This window comes from Dermacentor silvarum, chromosome 4, assembly GCF_013339745.2.
Source record: "Dermacentor silvarum isolate Dsil-2018 chromosome 4, BIME_Dsil_1.4, whole genome shotgun sequence".
Lineage (NCBI taxonomy): Eukaryota > Metazoa > Arthropoda > Arachnida > Ixodida > Ixodidae > Dermacentor > Dermacentor silvarum.
Window position 1 is genome coordinate 139,176,551 of NC_051157.2, and position 20,367 is coordinate 139,196,917.

Below are 20,367 nucleotides of genomic sequence, written 5' to 3' on the forward strand. Positions count from 1 at the left end.
AGCAGTGGTGCCAATTTTGCATAGGATTTCGTACATCCTAAAGAAAAGGGCGGAACGGCGCTAATGCAGCCACGGTGTTTTCCTCCCCGTGCTTGTTGCCTCTTGTTAAGCCTTGAAAAACAAGTACTCCACCAGTATCAGAAAGCTTCCAATTGAGACATTATAAAATTTGTGTTTTGCGTCGCATCGAAGGCGTTGTCTATGAGACTATACTCTTTCACATAGCAAATATTAGGGCAGACTCGGCGCTGCCGAACGACAGACTCGGAGACTGCAGTAGTTAAAACAGAAAGCTGTGCCAACTGGTTTGAGCATTCTTCATATTTCGAGCACTCAAAACGGAAACACGCCACACGAAGAAGACAGGATGTGCGTCAACCGTGCTGCCACTGACTGCCATCGAAATGAGCCTCAGCAACTAGAATCTCGCACATACTTGCGCAGGACTACACCTTCAACATTACCTATTTTACGAGTAGACGAGGCGGCATGGAACTATATAGGTTTGTGTGCCCATGGTCAAGCTCGTTTTTGAACGTATAAATAAGCAGCTAGGACGACCGATACGACGTTACAAGCAGCCAAGTTCTTTTATTCATTGTCTGCTTAGCGACGTGAGCTTATTATCGCTAAAATAAGTGACATATGTGAGCGCCAAAGCGAGTCATGCGACAAGCGTCACAGTCGCGCCCACTCGCGAAGGCGACGCGAATAAAGGTTAGCGGCGCGAGCCATTGAGTGTTGAAAATTGTTGCGTTACGCCACTTGTGATTAGCGTTTCTGTTAATGATTGGCGTAGTGTCTTGCTAATTTTAGTTTCAGCTGTTTGGTACGAGCACGGCATATCACTACAGGAATGCCGGATGAAGTATAGCAGAAGCAGAATTATTGCGTTGCAGTTCAGTTTGAATCACTGCGTGTGACGAGAATGAAAACCAAGTAGGCCGCACGCATGACATTTGTAATCGTTCTCCACTCGGCACTGAGCCAAGAAAAATGGGTCCAGCACATTGCTGCTCCGGCCATCGTGGTGCACGAGGACGCCACGGCCGTCGGGCCTCGCTGGCGAAAATGGTTGAAGCGATTCGACAACTTTCAGCATGCAACATAATTTTTTTTTATAGTTAGGTGCGATGCGATGTTCCCTCACTACGCAGGCGATGAAGTGTGCGTCATCTACTTAGTGTTAAATCCACCAGTTCTACCCTTTCTAACGGTGCTACGCCTGCGAACGTCTACCAGACTGCGATCGCACAACTCGCAAGTCATTTTTATTGCGTACTACGCCAGAATCCATAAAGTTGGCGTGTTGCGCGGAAAGCTGTACCGCGGCCACGCTGCGACGCAAGGCTTTGCAGAGGGCCTGCATGAAGCTAGCCCAACTACTGCATGTAGCACGCACGACGGAGATCGCAGACCACTCGGAAATATGTATTGAAACCGCTCTTTCCGTGATGCAGAACATCCCATCGCACGTCACTACGCGGCAGCCATCGAAAACGAACAGCAATATGCAAAACCAGCCGCCCGGACAGCCATGACATCGTGTGTGTGGACATTGCAGTGGTGTTTACCACCATCGTGCAGAACCCTGCCTAGCAAGAAGGTAGCTCGGCAGCACCTCTGGCAAAGAAACCTACTTCGTGCGAGTGCGCTAGAGTACACGGAGAACAGTAACAAAACATGATGCCGCGGTGCATATTGTGACATGCGAAGGTGGCTGCAAGAACTTAGCACAAATGGTTGTACTGTACTGTTTAGTTTGTCGTGGACTACTATGAACACCGTGGGTGAGCATCGGAACGCATTCCATTAAACAACCTCGCCCGCAACCCACCACGTGCAAGATATAACCATGTGGTTCCCGGGCTGGGTTGTTGCCAGTCAAGTTGATTTAAAAAAAAAAACTAGTTATAATGCTAGTAGTAGTAACTTGCTGCATATTTACCCTATAAAACTAACCGTCTTCTGGCGATACTACTGAATCACAAATCAGATACAGCATTGGGCCTCTTGTGCATTGTGTAATCGCTCAGAAATGCTAAGCGACTCAGTCATCAGCTCAGAATTGAGATAGGCGAGTTCAAAGGAACATTGGTTCATTTACATATCAAGCCAGACGCATCTCCGTTTGCCCAAAAGCCACAGCGTGTACTCTTCCGTACACGATCTAAAGTAGCAACTGAAATAAAAGTCCTGTTGTAAGCTTACATAATTGAACCTATGGATGGACCAACACCACGTGCTTCTCCAAAAGTGGTCGTTCTGAAATAATCAGACCCAAAGTGCGCATATGTGTATACATACGAAGGACAAGTATAAAGACATCGAAAAGGAGCGCCATCCTACAACGACACTCAGCGACACGGTTGCTGAGCTCATACACTAAAGACTGTTTTCAAAGATTGATCTTGGACATGGCTAGCATCAGCTATAATTTTACCAGGAGTCTCGCATAATTGCTACCGTTACAACACCATCTGGGTTCTCCAGATACAAACGGCTATTTTTTTCGTACTGGAAGCAGAAGTATTTTGAGGTATGTTCTAAATGCCATCGAGGCGTATTTAACACCAGTGATAACACCTCAGTTCATGTCATCACAGAAGAGGAGCGCAACAAAACACTGAATACAACGATTGAGACTGTGGAAAAATGCCTAACAGTCGACCTGACTAAATTCTCTTTCAACCAGACCACAGTGGAGTTCTGTGGCTTCATTTTCGACAATGAAAGCCCGCGCATCTCACTTAGAGGAGCGGCCACCGTACAGAATACTCATATTTGCAGTGAGTGAAAACTTCAGAAAATTGCATTGCTTCGCAACATACTTCTGCACTTATGTGCCTGACTGACATTTTTATGCACCGCTACCGTGCTGCTTCGGAAAGATTTCAGGCGGCAGTGGGGTCCCATAGTACGACGCCTTAGATAGGACCACGGAGTAAGATAAGACAGGAGCGCCGACTCCGCTCGTCTGGAAGGGACACATTCTGCAACGCCGGCTCCTGCTTCACAGCGTGTTCGCCAGACGGCGCTACGAATGAAGAAAAACTCTGCAGCGGAGAGGAGCAAAGGCGCGGGGACTCTCTCGCGGCACCTGCTTGTCGCCTGCTCCGCGCACACCCTGACGCCTGTAGCGCGCATAGCTCTTGCGGTTCGCGGAGTGACGTTAGCAGGAGAAACAAGTCATGTATCATTTTATTTAATTTATTTTATACAGGCAAAATGCATGGCATTTGTCAGGTGGCCTACATGGAACTTTACAAGGCACAGGAACAGAAAATAAACAAATTACGCTATAGCAAATGGTAAACAAACAAAAGCTATAGCAAATGGTAAGGCGATATAACGGCAGTTCGGGTGGTATCAAGCAATGACAGACGACAACGAAAAGAAGTTTTTATGGAAAAGCTGACGTTTATCACTCTTTTTTATCTGAGCACGCATCAAGTGCTAAGATGTTTCGCTTGCTTCTTTGTTTCTCGCGGTGCTTTTCGTGTCGCCCGGTTCTTTTGCGAGCAGAATCACCACATTCTCATTAAACATAATAATTAGGAATTCCTGCCAGTGTTTCCTGCTCATTATTTCACAAGAGAAGTTCTGATTATGTGTCTGCATAACTGGGGGAATCATCTAGAAGGCAAGGCTGAGAATTTACGGGGTAGCCAGCCGGTATTTACACTGGATAACCTCCTTGTCTTTCTTTCCCTTTCTCTCTCTGTGCATTACGGCATTTCTCTGCACAAGAAAAGGCACCTGCACTGTGTGTAGTTTTAGACAAATTTAAATTGAGCTCCTCCCGGCCTTGCGCATCGGGGTCTTCTGGTTCCTCCTGGCATTCAGCATCATTGAGCTACGCCAGCCTTCCCTAAACAAATTGAAGGAACGGCTCTGCTTCGAAGTCGAGGCACTTTCTTTACATCTAGTAGGACATCACCTTTGTCTTTGCTGAAGTAACTATAAAAAATAAGCTGCTTCTCCAAGTGTCACGCACATATTTTGTCCATTGCCTTAAGCGCTCGCTTATTTCAGGAATTTTTTGACGCCACTGGTGCAGTAGTTGAAGATCAGATGGCGAAGCGAAGAGCGAAAACTTCTCGCATCCTTTGCCATAACCAGATTTACACCCGGGAACAAAACACTGTCCTGTTGCTCAGTCTCTTCACGCACAAGTATCAAGATACCTTGTTCCGTCAGGCATGAATAAACATACTGCAGACATGGTAAACAAAGCGAGGAAGACGAAAATTTCGCACCTTCGCTTCTGCGCAGACGTAGAGGAGTGAAAAACAAGTACTTCTGTTGTGTCTTTTTGTACAGCATCATTTATCGTCTGTTTCCTCTAAAGACATCTAAAAATGTTTCTTATGCGTGCATAAAAGCGCTACCGCGTGTTTATTTGCGCTTTTATTATTTGTGCGCATATATTTGTGTTTCATTGCTGTCAAATTGAGAGGGCCGAGGGTCCACGTTTGTAGCAGACGACACGCTCTGCGGGTGCCGCGCTGCCCGTTCTGCGCCGTCGTCGCCGCCGGTCTCCGCTACTTAGCGCATGCGCACATGGAAGCAAGCTGTTGAGTGTTTTCCACGCGCCTCGACAGATGGCGCTACGCGATGTATAATTTGCGTTGCACGGTTTGTCCCGAGCGAATGCGTTGCGCGGCGGCGGAGTCGGCGCTCCTCTTTTATCTTACTCCGTGGATAGGGCAAAGCAAGCCATGAGCGCTACAATAACCTTGCATAACTTCAAGCCTGCAGAGCGCACAACACCTGTGACACATTGACGAAAGCCCCGTTGGACTATGCGCCGGCTTGGTACGGCATACGAGCGACAACCCTCAGCCATGACCTGCGCTACATGCCAGCCGAGCCCTCACAAAGGCTGAGCAGCGGTCGTTGCAAATTGAACGCCATGTCTTTGCTAAATGGGCACATTAACATTTCTACTGTACATCTGTAAAGCCCCATTGTGGTTATGACTGACAGCAAACCACTAAGAACTGTTTTTGGCAAATCAGTTTGGCAGAAGCCCGCATGGCGGAGAGAGTTTTAAGACGGAGACAAATAGGCATCCACCTGGACCGTGTAGCTCGAAGCTGGAAAGGAATCCCATACAGGATTCTCAGAAAGAAAGCTTTTAAGTTGAACAAATATTCATCCCAGCTGCCTGTAGCACGAAACTACCAAGGCTTTATCACCATACGGCTTTATCAGAAAGAAGATGAAGTTGATGAAACATTCATCCTGGAGTGCCACTAGGCCACACTTTTATTCAAGTTCCAAGCTTTCTTTGTGAGAAATTCGCGTGTTTCCTTTGCAGCGTCATGCCAGGATGATGATAATTTACTCCCTTTCATAACCACTGTTTTCGTCGCAACGTAAACCTACAGTACTCGAAGGATTGAAGGTGCATTTTTACGATTTCAAGCTGCACTACCGGTCGGGATCTCGTAACTCTGTTGACTACTCCAGGAATCCTGTGGATGTGCCTAAGTAGGAAGTTCAGCGCGTTACTGAAAAGTTCGCTTCACCACTGATACCACACCATACCACATAGCCAACGACGACACCCTATACCGGGTGTTTTTCTTTTTTTTTTTTTCAGGTCAAAAATGTTTTAAATTTCCCGGTGGCAGATAGGACAATTCTAACCCTTGATTTAAATTACTCGATGAGGCGGCCATTAGTTCTACGAAAAATCAAAATGTTTCATTGAATAGGTAATATAATTACGCTAATAAGCTTGCTCCTTAATTTAAGAAAACGCTGCTTTATGCATTGAAGCACAAAAGTAACTGGAACACCAATGCGCTTCGTCGGACATTCTCAAAATTAATATCTCGAAACTGGTTCAATCCAGAGAATTCGTTCTAAGTGGCTTTTAATTTCTATATATTTTAAGCAATTTACAGCCCTGAGTTTTCGGCCTCTATACAGCCACGTCACATGAACCATTAGTCCATTGAGTACTCATCATGACTGCCTTGGCGCTCTTTGGCCACACTTGTCCCTTGCGCCATTAAACACCACATATCATCATGCATATAAGTGGATACGCCTCGCGAACTCACCGGCTATAATTTGCAGATTTAAATATGTGTCATAAATTAATTAAATAAAAGGTTAGTTAGGGTAATTATGGTAATTATTTAATTCGCATTTTGATTTCGCGTAGAAGTAATGGCCACCTCATCGAGTAATTTAAATGAATGATTAGAATTGTGTTATCTGACACAGGCAATTTTTTTTAATTTCAGACTTTCTAAAAAAACACCCGGTATATATTTAGTCTCCAGTGCCATGGCCAATACCAAGCTTACACTTCTCAAGAGGTTCGTTCCCACCAGCCGGCGACAGAGGAGGAATAGATGCAATCGTAAACGTAAGAGATCAGCTCAGTACGCATTCAAAGGCTGTCCTCCGAGGTACAAAGACCATCATATATCAGCCTCTTCGCTTTCTGATGGTGCAACCCTCTCATGTCGGTTATCAGGGAGTAGTAAAGACGAAACAACTCTTACGCACAAAAGTGTGGTTCCGAAAAAAGAACCCCTTTGGCAAACCCACAGTCAAAAGCTGCATTCATTGCCATGTTTATGTTGACAAACCACACTATAGCATGCAGTCAAGATGACCGAACTTCCAAAACGACCCCGGTGATAAGTGTTCACTTGCCTTCCCGGCCTTTTCCTATTTAGGAAAATACCTCGCGGTAGTCCTAGATTAACACTCACGCTTCTTTAAGCATGTTACCGAAATGTCCATTATTGCGGCACTGCTTGTTTACTTGTTTTTCATATCACCTCAGGTTATCATCCTTTGCTCATTATCATCTAATGAAGAAGCCTGCGAAATCACAGTGGCGAACAATCCCAGTGCCATCAGAATAAATCACTCACTCTCTGTGGTGATGATTCGGTGCACATTTGCCAAGCAATTCTTGCCAAAAGCTCCGCCTTTCAATGGCAGGGATATCACATCACTTGCTGCAGAACACAGTTTTCACCACAGATATAACATCAGCATACTGGCCCCAGGACAATGACACACTGGAAAAATTTATGAAAGCACTTGTGATTAAATGGCACAAACGGAGAAAAACCTTGAGAATTGATTAGAAACCTACATTGCCAACTATTGGCAGCTGCCGATAGTTGGCAATGTAGTTGGCAATGCCCCCCCCCCCCTTTCCTTCTTACCACAGACTGCACACCGAACGGTACAGTTGTGAGGCAAGCAAAAGGGTTTACTCCGAAGTGGTACATCATTGAAACGGAAAGCACCAGCAAAAGTGGACATTAGTGTAAAGTAGCAACAAAGATTATGGTGACAACCGCAAATATGTACACCCGCGAGCAAAAGTATACGGACCACAGGGTCGCTGAAAAAACTTAATTTCTTCGGACTTAACAAGCATAAACTGGAATTGACGAGCACACTGAAAAGTTTCCAATGCCAAGTTTGGACTGCAGTCCTCAATTTCAAGTTGCGTTCAAATGCAGAGGGAAAAAATCGGCTTTATCCGTATACTTTTGCTCACGGGTGTACTCGATCGCAACAGGCCTATTTGTGAACTCCCTATCTCATGTAATCGGAATCCTTGCACAAAAGTTCAATTTGAGTCTCAACAACAGGCTCAGAGTTTCGACTTTGGCAGCCACGTGTGCATATTGACAGGTGTGCTTGTTTATCTTTCACCGGTGGCCGCTTTTCACCGGCTAACAAATGTTAAACGTTATCGCTAGGCGCAGGACGCGCCTGCATGTATCGGAAGGTTCTCGAACGTTATCCATGCTTCTATCCGTTGTCTGCTGTCACCGACGCTTATGTAATCCGATTGTATGAGCGACGCGAATTGTGTAGTACTTTCTGGAAGACACACGGGCACCAGGGATTACTTTGGAACCTTCGATGACTGATGTATAAAAGCCGATGCGTTTCGCCACTATCATTGTGCTTCGAGTGCAACTTGCTTTTGTGGGCACAGGTTCACCCAATAAAGTCCGTTTCGTCATTCACAGTTTTGCGACTGTTTTCTCCACCGTCACTACTACGTGACATTATGATTAACCTAAGAGCTCTGCTAAACCCACCGCTCAAGTAGATCGGCATGGGTGTTTTAGAATTCAAGTATAAAGTACAATAATCAGCAGCTAAAGCTTCTTGACTTGCGCTAAACATTATATTTGCGAGAAGCACACGTTTGTCACAGTATAGAGAGCTCGATGCCCCAAATTTAATCAATGAATAAATTTTTATCTTAAGAGAATGACGCTTAGGCCTATGGAAAGAAGGCGCGTAACATAATATAGGGTTAGACCTATAGACACGCGCAACGGAGGTATGGCCATATCTACTCTTCGAAAGAGCGTCCCGAGCGTATGTCGCTGGCCCCCGGCCCCCAAGCTAGTACGTCTTCCCTCCCGTTAAATCAGGAGTTAAAAGCCGCATGCGGAACTTTTAATGCGATTTATCAGCAATAATGAGCACATCTGCCTTGGTTCGCTGAGGAGATGCGCTCCAACGCAATATGCATGCTATAGAGAAACGCTGACGCAAGGGTACTCAAACTTGTGGTTGACTGGGCGAACAACTTTAAGATGACGATGAGCAGCGGTCGCTCTCGACCTCGAGCGCCGAGTTGGCGGGACAAGCGAGACGAATTCTATACATTCAGGTTCGGGACACGAGTCGTCCAATAAGTAACTCGTTGCCATCTTCTCTTCTGTTGTGTGCGAAACCGGTCACACATTGTCACAAATCCGTGTATTGGTGAGCGACCTCGGCAACGAATTAGCGGCCTCCTGTTACGACTTTCAACGAATGTTAGTGTGCGACCAAGCAAGATAGGCACAGTGAACACCAAGCTTTTCAACACCGCAGGCAGCGGCCGAGGCCCCCCACCACGATCATCCAAAAAATGTCGCAGTTTCATCCGAAAGGTGAAGCATCAATTGCGATAGCAAATTAGTAGAGAGCTATACGGAGTAAGGATAGTATAGTTTTATAAGCTGTATAAACTTGAACATCTGAGGAAAGCATGGTTGCGCGAACAGGAAAGAAAGACTTCGAAAGAAAAGTAGGAAACGACAGGTCAGGCGCTGAGCCACTTATTTCCAAGTCTTTCTTTTCCTGTTCGCGCAACCATGCTTTCCTCAGATGTCAACCAACTCGCCCAGCAACAAGTTCTACTCAAACTTGGATATATAGCAGCACCAGCAACGCGCAGAACTGTCGTCGACGCCATCAGCGTTTTGCCCGCTTTCGCACCGAACGCGCGCGGCGTTGGTTAGGGAGCCTACATGCAACGGCGTTGCATTGCATGTAGGCTCCCTATCGTTGGTGACTTGCCGGTGCCTCTGGTGGCGGCTCGAAGGTTGTCCACGAGATCAGAACGGGACACTCGTCGAGCAGCGTCGGAAGTCTTTACCACCTTCTCACCTCGCAACGTTTTTATATAAATACGCAGTTGGTGCCGCAGCTAAATGTCACCTCCCCTCCCTCCCGTCCCCTCACGGCCTTGCGCGTGACGGACGAAGTCGCCTTTGCTCTCCGCCGTGCGTTCGCTCCCCGTGAAAGCGCGCGTCCCTCGCGCACATACAGCATACGGCGCGCGGCGACGATTTCATGGCCGTTGGACTCTATACGGAACCTCACGGCGACAGCGACGGCGACGCCGACAGCAGAAATCCGCTTGGAGTGTCCATACAATTGCTATCGCAATAAAATACAACTGCTGAAAGTCGGCATGCCATTGCCCAAGACAGTATCAAGACCACTCCTGTCATTTCGGTCAGCCTAATGTATAAAGTACGGTCTGCTTTTAGAGGGCAGGAACACCAAATTAGTGTTTCGGAACTGATTACTCAGCTTTAAAAAGGAAGACCTCGGAAATTTCTTACTAGATTGTTCTAATCTAATCTAACGTCACATCAAGCACTTTTCCCCTATAAAGATGATACGTTAGAGTTATATTGGCATGAGTACCAGTTACGTGTTCCGTTTCAACCGCTGAGTGTACTGTACATACTGATTCCTGCTCTTCTGGTCTCATATGGTAGAATGCCTACATACTGAAAAGTTACCAGAACGTACGATGAAGAAATTTTCAGCAGGAGTGCGCGAATATTCGAGATTTTGAGTACGCATCGAATATTTTTTGCTGTTCAATTCGTATTTCAATTGAGTATTCGCTATTCGAATTAGTCGGATAATCGTTTTTGTTGAAATATATAGGATATTAACACATATGGAAGTGTATACAGACTCACCGATGTAAGCGCGGACTGTTACAAATGATTCTGAGGCAAGACTCAAGACAGCCTCAGTTTTTGCACAGAGGCACAACTTCCTGAGCGAGCGCACGAGGCAGATAACATTCATTCAGTAAGAATGGCTCTTTTTTAAGCAACCTACGAATTTGTTATCTCGCTTTAGGCAAAGGAATTTATCATTTGGCCTCTCTCACCGTGCTATCATTTTTATTTACAATGGCTGATGCTGCACGTGGTATCGCACTTGTCTCCAATGAATACAATAGCGCTCTACGTACATCTAGTGACGTGCTGCTTCCTTGTTTCAATACTGTCAGTGCCATGGTGCACCAGATAACTGAAAATGGTTCAAGATTTACAAGCTCCACAGTTGGCCAAATGTTTAGTTATAAAAAGGCATTACATTCGTAGATCAAACAGTATAATGTATTTTATTTTACGCGCAATCGTACAAGGCCCGCCTGTGAAACCGGCGAAGTGATGTTTGAAGCAGCAAAGGAAACGAGCGCCAGAGAAGGAAGGCGCCTGGAGGTGAAGAGAATCGCGCGCCTGGGAAAGTACGAAGGAGCGCGCTGAGCGCACTATAGGTGCCTCAATGCCCAGCGCTGCTTTCAGGATGGGGACTACCCACGCTTTTCGGCGCCATCATGGTTCTTTCCAATACGGAGGCGCTGGGCGTGTGGCGGCTGCAGATTAACCATTGGGCAGAACGAAAGGGCGGCGAGCGTGCTAAGGGCGATAGCAACGCGATTTAAATGCAGATTTTCTGCTTTACCATCTGATTAACAGTTTGGTTGCATAGAGTGCTCGTTTCAAAAGAGGTTGTCCGACACTTTTCGCGTGTATCGTAACCTGAAGGTAGCACGATTTGTTTGCGAGGTTACCCCCTTTTTTTTATTTACTCATTTCACTGGTAAACGACCCACAAATATCACTGGAATTGTACACTTGATGAAATGTTAAGTTTGAAGCTCTTTTAATGGTAATCTTGCTTCTTATTGTTTTCCCGTCATATTTATGAAACTAAGAGAAAATTAGGTGACGTCCCGTGAGTAGGCCTGCAGCAGTTCAGGTGCCTGCTGAAGAAGAAAAATGCATTGCGAACAGTTTTCAGCACTAGAACACAATTTATTACAAAAGTAAGCACTAATTATCCACTTTGTAATCTAGCTAAAATGTGGTTGCCCTACTGCACGCTCGTACCTGCTACAGTCTTGCTAGCATAACACTCGGTTGTCTTTTCAGGATTGTTAAGCCATCGCAGATAGATGCGGAGATGCGTAGACCCAAATCGCTCAAGAAGTTTTCTAATCACATCTTTGTGCTGATAACATGGGTTTTCTGGCAAGGTTACATTCTTTTTGAATAATTTCCTTCAGTGCTTTCAATGGTGTTTCTCAGACAGCTCAGATCTTGAGCTTCGGCAAAAGACTTGAGAACACCCTCACATTAAAAAACCAAGTCCAGAATTTGTCTGCTTGTATAAATTAAAATTTGCCGCCTTGGACATATTCATTTAGTTGATCAAGGTGGTGTTCCTGTCCAGGTTCTTCAGCCGTTAGCATACACACAGAGCAGTGTTCCACAGTGCGGATAATCGGCTTTAACAAAAAGCCTGCCAAGTGGACGAAAACATCTTCCCCAAGAGAAGAAACTTCCTCTAAGTCGAGAATGAAGTCCCTTCTCTCACTCTCTTCCGACTGAGTGATGCTTTGTGCTTGTTTAATTTTTGCTGGAAAAAAATCGACCAGGTAGGTACTGTCATCGATCGCGTATCCAGGAAACGAGTTTGCAAGTGCCCCAATACTTCTAGCTACAAAAAAAGGTAAATTCACAAACGTCTAGAATAAACCTACGCCGTTGCAACAAGTCAAACACGGCGATGACACCATACTGCAGCCTTATAATCACTAGAAAAGGCACGCCAACATATACAAGCAACTTCTCTGTGAAAATGAAAAGGATTACAAAGGGACATTATCCTTAACAAAATAATGATCCTCACTCGCATATTTTCGTTGTGTCTGTCGGTACCCAGCTGTCACGTTTTACTTGCGCTGCCGTTTTCTTCCTTCGTTCAACGTCGCGGGGGTAACGAAATACCCGCGGCTCTTTCGCGGTCGATCCAGTGCACAGAGCGACAAAGCAGCCCGTGATGTTTCGGTAACAAGCACGAATATCACAAGAGACAACACAAAACACGAGCTCTCGCACCACAACGCCACAATGAAAGCAAATGGAGCGCGCATCCGTTCAGCCCGACAGCCGGCGCGAAAGAACCTACATGGCGCCGAAAAGCCAGAGCGGCGGCGCGGGGCGTTTCAAAGGCTGTCCCCACCTAAGCGGCGCTGGCATCGAGGCGCCCTAGACCGCACTTAGAGCGCACGGCAAAGCAACACCACCTAGAGGAAAGTCTAATGGCGAATTCCATTCGGAGAAGAGGAGCAGGGCGCCGCGCAGTGCGGAGTCGGGTGACAGCGCAGTGAGAGCAGGCACACTCGACCCGCCACTGGAATACGGCGTGCATTCGGAGAGCAGGTGGGAGGGCGACTTGTGAGGAGAAATGTACCATGTGACTAAAGCAATCGACGTCCCACCATTCTCTGCAGGAGAGCGGCAAAACACGCCTGATCATCTTGTAATCTGTCGGGCTTAACGCTGTCACCGTTTGCGGCCACGTACTACATACTTTTGTGCAGCGCCGACGCATTCCTCAACGTTTCCGCCTGCGAAGTTCATCTCAAGTTGAGCTCTAGCAGCTTTCGCTGCTGTCACCGTCGAGCGTCTCAAGCACTTCAGCAAGGCGAAGACGCTTTGCTGCCGCTGTCCCCCGCGCATCCGACGAGAAGCAAGGCGGACTGGAAATGCCAGGATCTGTCGCTAGATCGCTGCGAAGCTCGCTCGTATCACCGACGTCAAAATCAGCAGTGTCAAAACAAACCACGCTAGGCTGCCGCCATTGCCGCCGCGCGCGCCGGCTGAAGCAGAATAAAAAGAAATGAGGAGGATATGACGGTTTAAGCCACGTGACTTCCTCCGTACTCCGCTTTTCAGGCGAGAGCAGTCCGGACTGCTCCCAGCTGCTCTCGGCGCCGCGAAACTGCTCTTGTTCTACCACTGGATGACGGCGCTCCCACTCCTGTTCGACCACTGAAACACGTCGCCTCTGGAACGAGCACTTTCAGCGTGCTTTTGAGTGCTCCTGTTCTCCCAATGGAATTCGCTATAAGTGGCGTTGGGCGAAACGGCGCGGAGGAGGAGGGTAGGCGGAGGCGCACTGGATTGACCTCTTCTGACAGTTGCTACGGGTTCTGTGTGCGGTATGGACATACCGGGTTCGTCTCGTGATAACATCGTCATAACAGTCAAAGAGTGCGACGGTGAGCCGACGATGGCGGCTCAAGCTCATGCGCGCAAGGGATGAAAGCGGGGAGGAAGCGCGCCGTCGCACGCAAGGCACTGGGGGCAGAGGAGGGAGCGGGAGGGGGGGGGGGGCGTTCTACTTCGGCGGCTGCTGCGTATGGCGCGGGCGCGCGGGCTCTATCTTGAAAGGGATCTGCGATCAATACAGTCTACGTGGCCGAGGGCTCGCTTTGTTCGAGTGACAGTACTTAGGTCAATTAACTCGCTGATGCGGCCGCGCTTCCTCACTCCAGCGTTTTGACAGCGAGTTTCCGCGGTCATCGAGTGAGATGTGTTCATATTTGCTTGTGCGCGCGACACCATGCTTGTTAATTTAGTTAGTAAGCGAATGTTTACGAGTTTATACGGCCGATGAAACTACTATACTTACTTCGTATAGCTGTCAGCTAATTTGCTATCGCAATCGGTGATTCGCTTTGCAGGCGAACTTTTTTTATAGATGCTGATATTCAATTTGGGAATTTTATTCGAACACCCCTACTTCTCATAAATAAACGGGGCTACTCCCTCTGTGCTTATCAAAAAAATAGCTCAATTCTTCCAACGTGCTTGTAACGACTTTGAGCGCATATGTTCGACGTATCCACGAAAGAGGCCAAAGTCCACGAGGCACGTCGGACGCACTTTCGTAAAAGGAAACTGCAGAATCCGTCTAACGCTACTCTAAGAAACTTCAAAGGAAACTTCAAACCTACATAGCCATAACTTTTATCGAAAGAAATAAGCTCCAGTAAAAGGAAACTGCCCGATCCGTCTAACGTTACTCTAAGAAACTTGAAAGGATACTTCAAACGTACTTGGCCACAGCTTTTATCGAAAGAAATAACCTCTACTGAAAGGAAACTACCCGATCCGTCTAACGTTACTCTAAGAACCTTCAAAGGATACTTCAAACGTACTTAGCCATAACTTTTATCGAAAGAAATAATCTCCAGTAAAAGGAAACTGCCCGATCCGTCTAACGTTACTTTAAGAAACTTCAAAGGATACTTCAAACGTACTTAGCCATAACTTTTATCGAAAGAAATAACCTCTAGTAAAAGGAAACTGCCCGATCCGTCTAATGCTACTCTAAGAAACTTCAAAGGATACTTCAAACCTACATAGCCATAACTTTTATCGAAAGAAATAAGCTCCAGTAAAAGGAAACTGCCCGATCCGTCTAACGTTACTCTAAGAAACTTGAAAGGATACTTCAAACGTACTTGGCCACAGCTTTTATCGAAAGAAATAACCTCTACTGAAAGGAAACTGCCCGATCCGTCTAACGTTACTCTAAGAACCTTCAAAGGATACTTCAAACGTACTTAGCCATAACTTTTATCGAAAGAAATAATCTCCAGTAAAAGGAAACTGCCCGATCCGTCTAACGTTACTTTAAGAAACTTCAAAGGATACTTCAAACGTACTTAGCCATAACTTTTATCGAAAGAAATAACCTCCAGCAAAACCCGCCATGGTTGCTCAGTGGCCATGGTGTTGGGCTGCTGAGCACGAGCCACGGCGGCCGCATTTCGATAGGGGCGAAATGCGAAAACACCCGTGTACTTAGATTTAGGTGCACGTTAAAGAACCCCAGGTGGTCCAAATTTCCGGAGTCCCCCACTACGGCGTGCCTCATAATCAGAGAGTGGTTTTGGCACGTAAAACCCCATAATTTAATTTTTTAAAACCTCCAGCAAAAGGAAACTGCCGAGTCCGTCTAATGTTACTCTAAGAAACTTCCAAGGATACTTCAAACGTACTTAGCCACAACTTTTATCGAAAGAAATAACATCTAGACACCAATAGCGTTTCTTCCTCTCTCAAAAACAGAGTCAACAGGGCCGGTCAAAGGAGCACAATTCAGCGTTGTATGGAGTCTTCATATGTAGTTCTCAACGCTAAACCGGCAACCCGCATGCATGACAAAGGCACAAACAACGAAATACTATTTATGGCTGATCGAGCATCATCATCATATATAAGAGGTCAGTGCAGATTGTTTCTAGGACGCAACAAGCATGCAACAAACGCTGGACGTGTTATTCCAATAAAATGTGTTGAAGATTAGTAGATCACGGCACAATACTAAACTTTCGGATTTCTCAACAGCTACTAATCACCAGCCTTCCAACGCACAGCGAGAGGTGATCGACCCGCAAGTTGCGCCTAACCTCGAGTGATGGCGAAGCGCACCTACAGTGCATGTGCAACGGCCTCGACGCATTCATACAGCAAGTGAAGATTGACAACTTACGATGACTTACCCTGACGGAGGAGCGGTAGCAGTAGCACGAGAAAAGGAACCACAGCCGGAGTTGTCCGGCACATCGTTGCAAGAACCAGGAACTTTGCAGAGTGCTCGGCGGGGAAAACACGGTCGCTGCCCGAACAACTCGAACTGCTTATCGCGCGACAACGCGCCGGCGACTTTGACGATAAGGCAATGCGGTAGAAAAAATGTACGGCCCTCACCTCAGAGCAGACCCACAGCCCTTCCGCCATGAAGGACTGTCGTTGCCTTTCGCAGTCCGCTTATCACGCAATAAACGACTCCGTCGCGGTGGAGACGCGGAGAAGTCGTTTGACGCGAGCTAAAGGTAGGCGTCGTTTTACTTTATCGGCGGCATACCGTGAGGACGATGTAAAGACACCAATGTCGCGCGCATTTCCACACATACAATAGAAGCGTGTTGGCACGAGTTTTCCAAAGAGGAACGTCAATAAGACCTCTGCTGAACTAGGCACAATACACGCCAGGGTATGCGAGCTATTGGAAAGATAAGTGCCGAGATAGAGTCATGAACACGGACATTTAACCCTGTTGTTTTATCTATTAAACAAAAAAAGCAACAGCCAAACTGCTTGCCTATGAAGCGTAAACAGACCGTCACAATATGAATAAAAAATAAAGTCAGTGGGTTTCTAAACTACAACTTCTTGACCCATCATAGTGAGGAATTGAAAAGGTACGTACGTGACACAATACAATTAACTAGTGGTGAGTTGGTTACATGGTACCAGCAAAGCTGTCTTAAACTAGGATTGCCTTAACGTTTCAGACAAACATTTACCACAATCGCGATAGCAAGACGAAGCTTTTATTTATGTGGTTGGTGACTCTAATTTGTCTCGAAATTTGCGTCTGTCAAACCGCATAAACCGCCTGTGCAAGCAGGCTTTGCGTAGCTACCATAGCGGTTTTATTAAAATTACTGTAAGCTTAACTTTGAATACCCCGTATATTCAGTGAAAGGTAAAAAGTGCAACGACAAGTGCCTCTCGAAGGGAACTTGCACAAATCCTGCCAGCGAATGGCTTCGTCGTGGTTTCTTTCTTCTTTCACATAATTTCTATTGTGACATAGTCTTTGTTTCAATATGGTATACCTTCCGGAGAGATGTGTATACAAATGAAGACGAATGTTATGAAGACTTCTCACAGTATCCAATCCCACAGCGCTTAAGATCGCATAGCTTTTTAGAGGATGGGTGGGGGGAGGCGCCACTCCAGCATTCATTTGGCGCAATATACACGGATTTGCCTAAACTTCGTCCTTGTGGCTTCGGACGGCTTTGTGAGTCTGCAAACTAATCATTTCCAAAAATATTGCATTAGAATGAATAAATAAACCTAAATAAAATTATCCGACAGCTGGATTCTACCAGAGGATCTCTAGCACAAAAGCCCGATATTGTAACCATTACGCCACGGACACTTTAAAGCAGAAATTTGGGCTAGTTGGTTGTAACTGAACTTAGACATCGTAACAAGCACTGATGGACGGGAACACAAAGAAGTGACAAGTAGACTGGACGGGCGCTAGACATCAACTGAAAGTTTAATGACATAAACAGCAGCATATATACCACCGCAGAAAAAAAAACAAAAATCCATCAGGCAGATTTATCAGCGAAAGGAATTCAAGTTTCGCTTTAAGTACGTTTTTTTTTTTTTGCCTGCAAGGCCAGTGAAGGTGCGCTGACACATTTATCAGCTTCGGTACTGATACACAGGGCTTCATAGATCTCCCTTGCTTACTGTGTCGAAAAGCTGCGCAGGACACGTGTGCCCTCAAAGTCAGGCTTGCATGAGGCGGCGGTGCAACGCCGACAGTGATCTGCCAAATGTCCACCCCCCGCCAATGAGTTAACAGCTGCGCGATGCTCCCTCAATCTGTCGTTGACGCAGTGGCCGGTCTGGCCGACATAGCATCTACCACAAGAAAGTGGAATGCGGTACACAACGCCCACTCTGCACTCCATGAAACGAGTCGTGTGCTTTGTTGTCTGAATCCATCCACAACTTCTGCGTCTTTGGTAAACCTTGTCGCCTTAACAGCCTGCCGTGCAAGAGCGGTGACCTTCTGCATCCAACACTAGCTAATCCCTCTTGAGATGCTCACACTTTTTGCGCCGTGTGTGCCGTCGCTTCGCCATTCTAAAAGGATACTGAACCTGTGGCGCTCTGAGCTCCGTCACCAGAATCGTCACTACCAGGTCTGTCTTGGTATTCTCTCGGCATCCCTGGTCAACAGCGGTCAACAGGGTGAAGTCGTGTTCCGGAGCTGGTCACGTGAGGCCGCGTATGTGACAGAATTCCTGTGGGCTACAACTCTCCCTTCGTTGCTTGTCTGGACCAGGAGGCGTGTCAAGAATGAATGCCATTCTGGAAAGGTGACGTTTCTTGGAACTGGCACTCTGCCATAGAATGTAGTAAATGTCTTGGACAATGGACCGAATTATTGTACTCAGGTCAATGATAATCCTGTTGAATTGCTTTCTATGGTAAGGAATGTTGCTAATAGGGTTGAGCCTGATGAACATAACCGAGTTTTGTCTGAAGGCGTTGACTGCCTTATGGCCAGACGACCGCGTAGTAACGCTAGCTTACAAGTTCGGGACGCCGTTAAATTTTTGCAGAAAAGTAACTTAGCACTATTGTTGTCCGATAAATGTGGTTTTGTGGTGCTTCCTAAGGATGTCTTCTCAGAAAAAACTAAACAGGCTGTATCAAAGAATTTCAAGCCGGTTCAGTGCTCACGGAGGGAGTTAAGGAAGAAAGCCTTGGCTCTTTGTGACAAGATGAACCTGCAAAGCCTCAAGAAGACCATAGGTGGTGCTAAAAAGGACTTCCTGGATCTGTTTTTCTCTGTAAGAACGCATAAGGAAGGAATGCCATTCAGGACGATTGTGACTGAGCAACACTCATGGCAAGGAGCCCTCTCTAGATTTCTGCAAAAGCACCTTAAGCTGCTTCAAGTGAATGACCCTTATCTTGTCGCCAATTCGGAAAGTGTCTTAGATTACCTTTCCAAGTATGAGTATCCCCAGCAGCCTCTGTACACCTTTTCTATCGATGTTGTAGATCTGTTTTATTCTATCCCGCAAAGCCAACTTTTATGCGCTGTTCGAGAAAGCATCGATGACTTTGGTCCCGTTACCTTTCAGAATTCCACGGGTTTGTACATCGACAATTTCATTGAATTGTTAACATTTTACCTGTCATCTACCACAGTCGATTTTAATCCCTGTCCTTCAAAAGGAGGGGATTTGTATTGGTTCATGTATTGCCCTGTACTAAGTGATCTCTTTTTATCTTTTTTTTGTGACAAGCTTATTTCTACGTGCCTTGACACCACTTGCGCAGCCAAGATTTTAAGAATTTTTAGATATGTCGAATCCTGAGGGATGTGCGACCTGACACTTCTGATGATCTTGTTAACCAAGTGCTAGGTATTTTTGAAGCTTGTGGCAAAGGGCTCCAATTCACCTTTGAGTTACCTTTAGATGGATACCTCCAGTTTCTTGATGTTTGTATCATGATGCATGACGGTCAGGTTTGCTGGAGATACCATCCACGGTCCAAAAAACCAGTTCTAAGCTTCGATTCAGCCCATTCCAAGATTGTGAAAAGAGGTATTGCAAAAAACTGCATGCGCGCTGCTCTCAAAAAAATCTTGCGACCACCAGGTTGCGTGCATCCTTCAGCTTCAAGTGCTACGCCTGCGCAATGCTGGCTTTCCCGCGGAATTGCTAGCTTCCATTGCAGGAAGCCTGATTAAAGAAGCCAATTCGCGGAGTATGACAAGCCACAATCAGCCTGATTACAAAAAGGCGCGGCCTGTGATTTTGCCCTACGTTCATTACTTGTCCCACCGCCTCAAGAAGGTTGCGGGGAAAGGTGGCATCCCGGTCGCCTTTTCGGCTCCTGGTAAGCTGGCACGTATGTGCAATGTCGTGAATGGCACGTCCAAGGCTGGCTGCACAACAAAGCACACGACTCGTTTCGTGGAGTGCAGAGTGGGCGTTGTGTACCGCATCCCACTTTCTTGTGGTAGATGCTATGTCGGCCAGACCGGCCGCTGCGTCAACGACAGATTGAGGGAGCATCGCGCAGCTGTTAACTCATTGGCGGGGGGTGGACATTTGGCAGATCACTGTCGGCGGTGCACCGCCGCCTCATGCAAGCCTGACATTGAGGGCACACGTGTCCTGCGCAGCTTTTCGACACAGTAAGCAAGGGAGATCTATGAAGCCCTGTGTATTAGTACCGAAGCTGATAAAGTGAAGGTGTCAGCGCACCTTCACTGGCCTTGCAGGCAAAATAAACGTATTTAAAGCGAAACTTGAATTCCTTTCGCTGACAAATCTCCCTGATGGTTTTTTGTTTTTTTCTGCGGTGG

At 46.5% G+C, this 20,367-nt stretch overlaps 1 protein-coding gene across 1 annotated transcript in view; it reads right to left on the reverse strand.

Annotated features, from left to right (window-relative positions):
* The window catches only part of LOC119450663 (uncharacterized), a 33,416-nt gene extending 17,038 nt beyond the window's left edge, over positions 1–16,378 (reverse strand). Inside the window, exon 1 of the mRNA XM_037714177.2 lies at positions 15,950–16,378. Coding sequence (XP_037570105.1) covers positions 15,950–16,187 — 238 coding nt within the window. The 5' untranslated portion in view covers positions 16,188–16,378. The remainder of the gene's footprint in view (positions 1–15,949) is intronic.
* Positions 16,379–20,367: the final 3,989 nt, after the last annotated feature.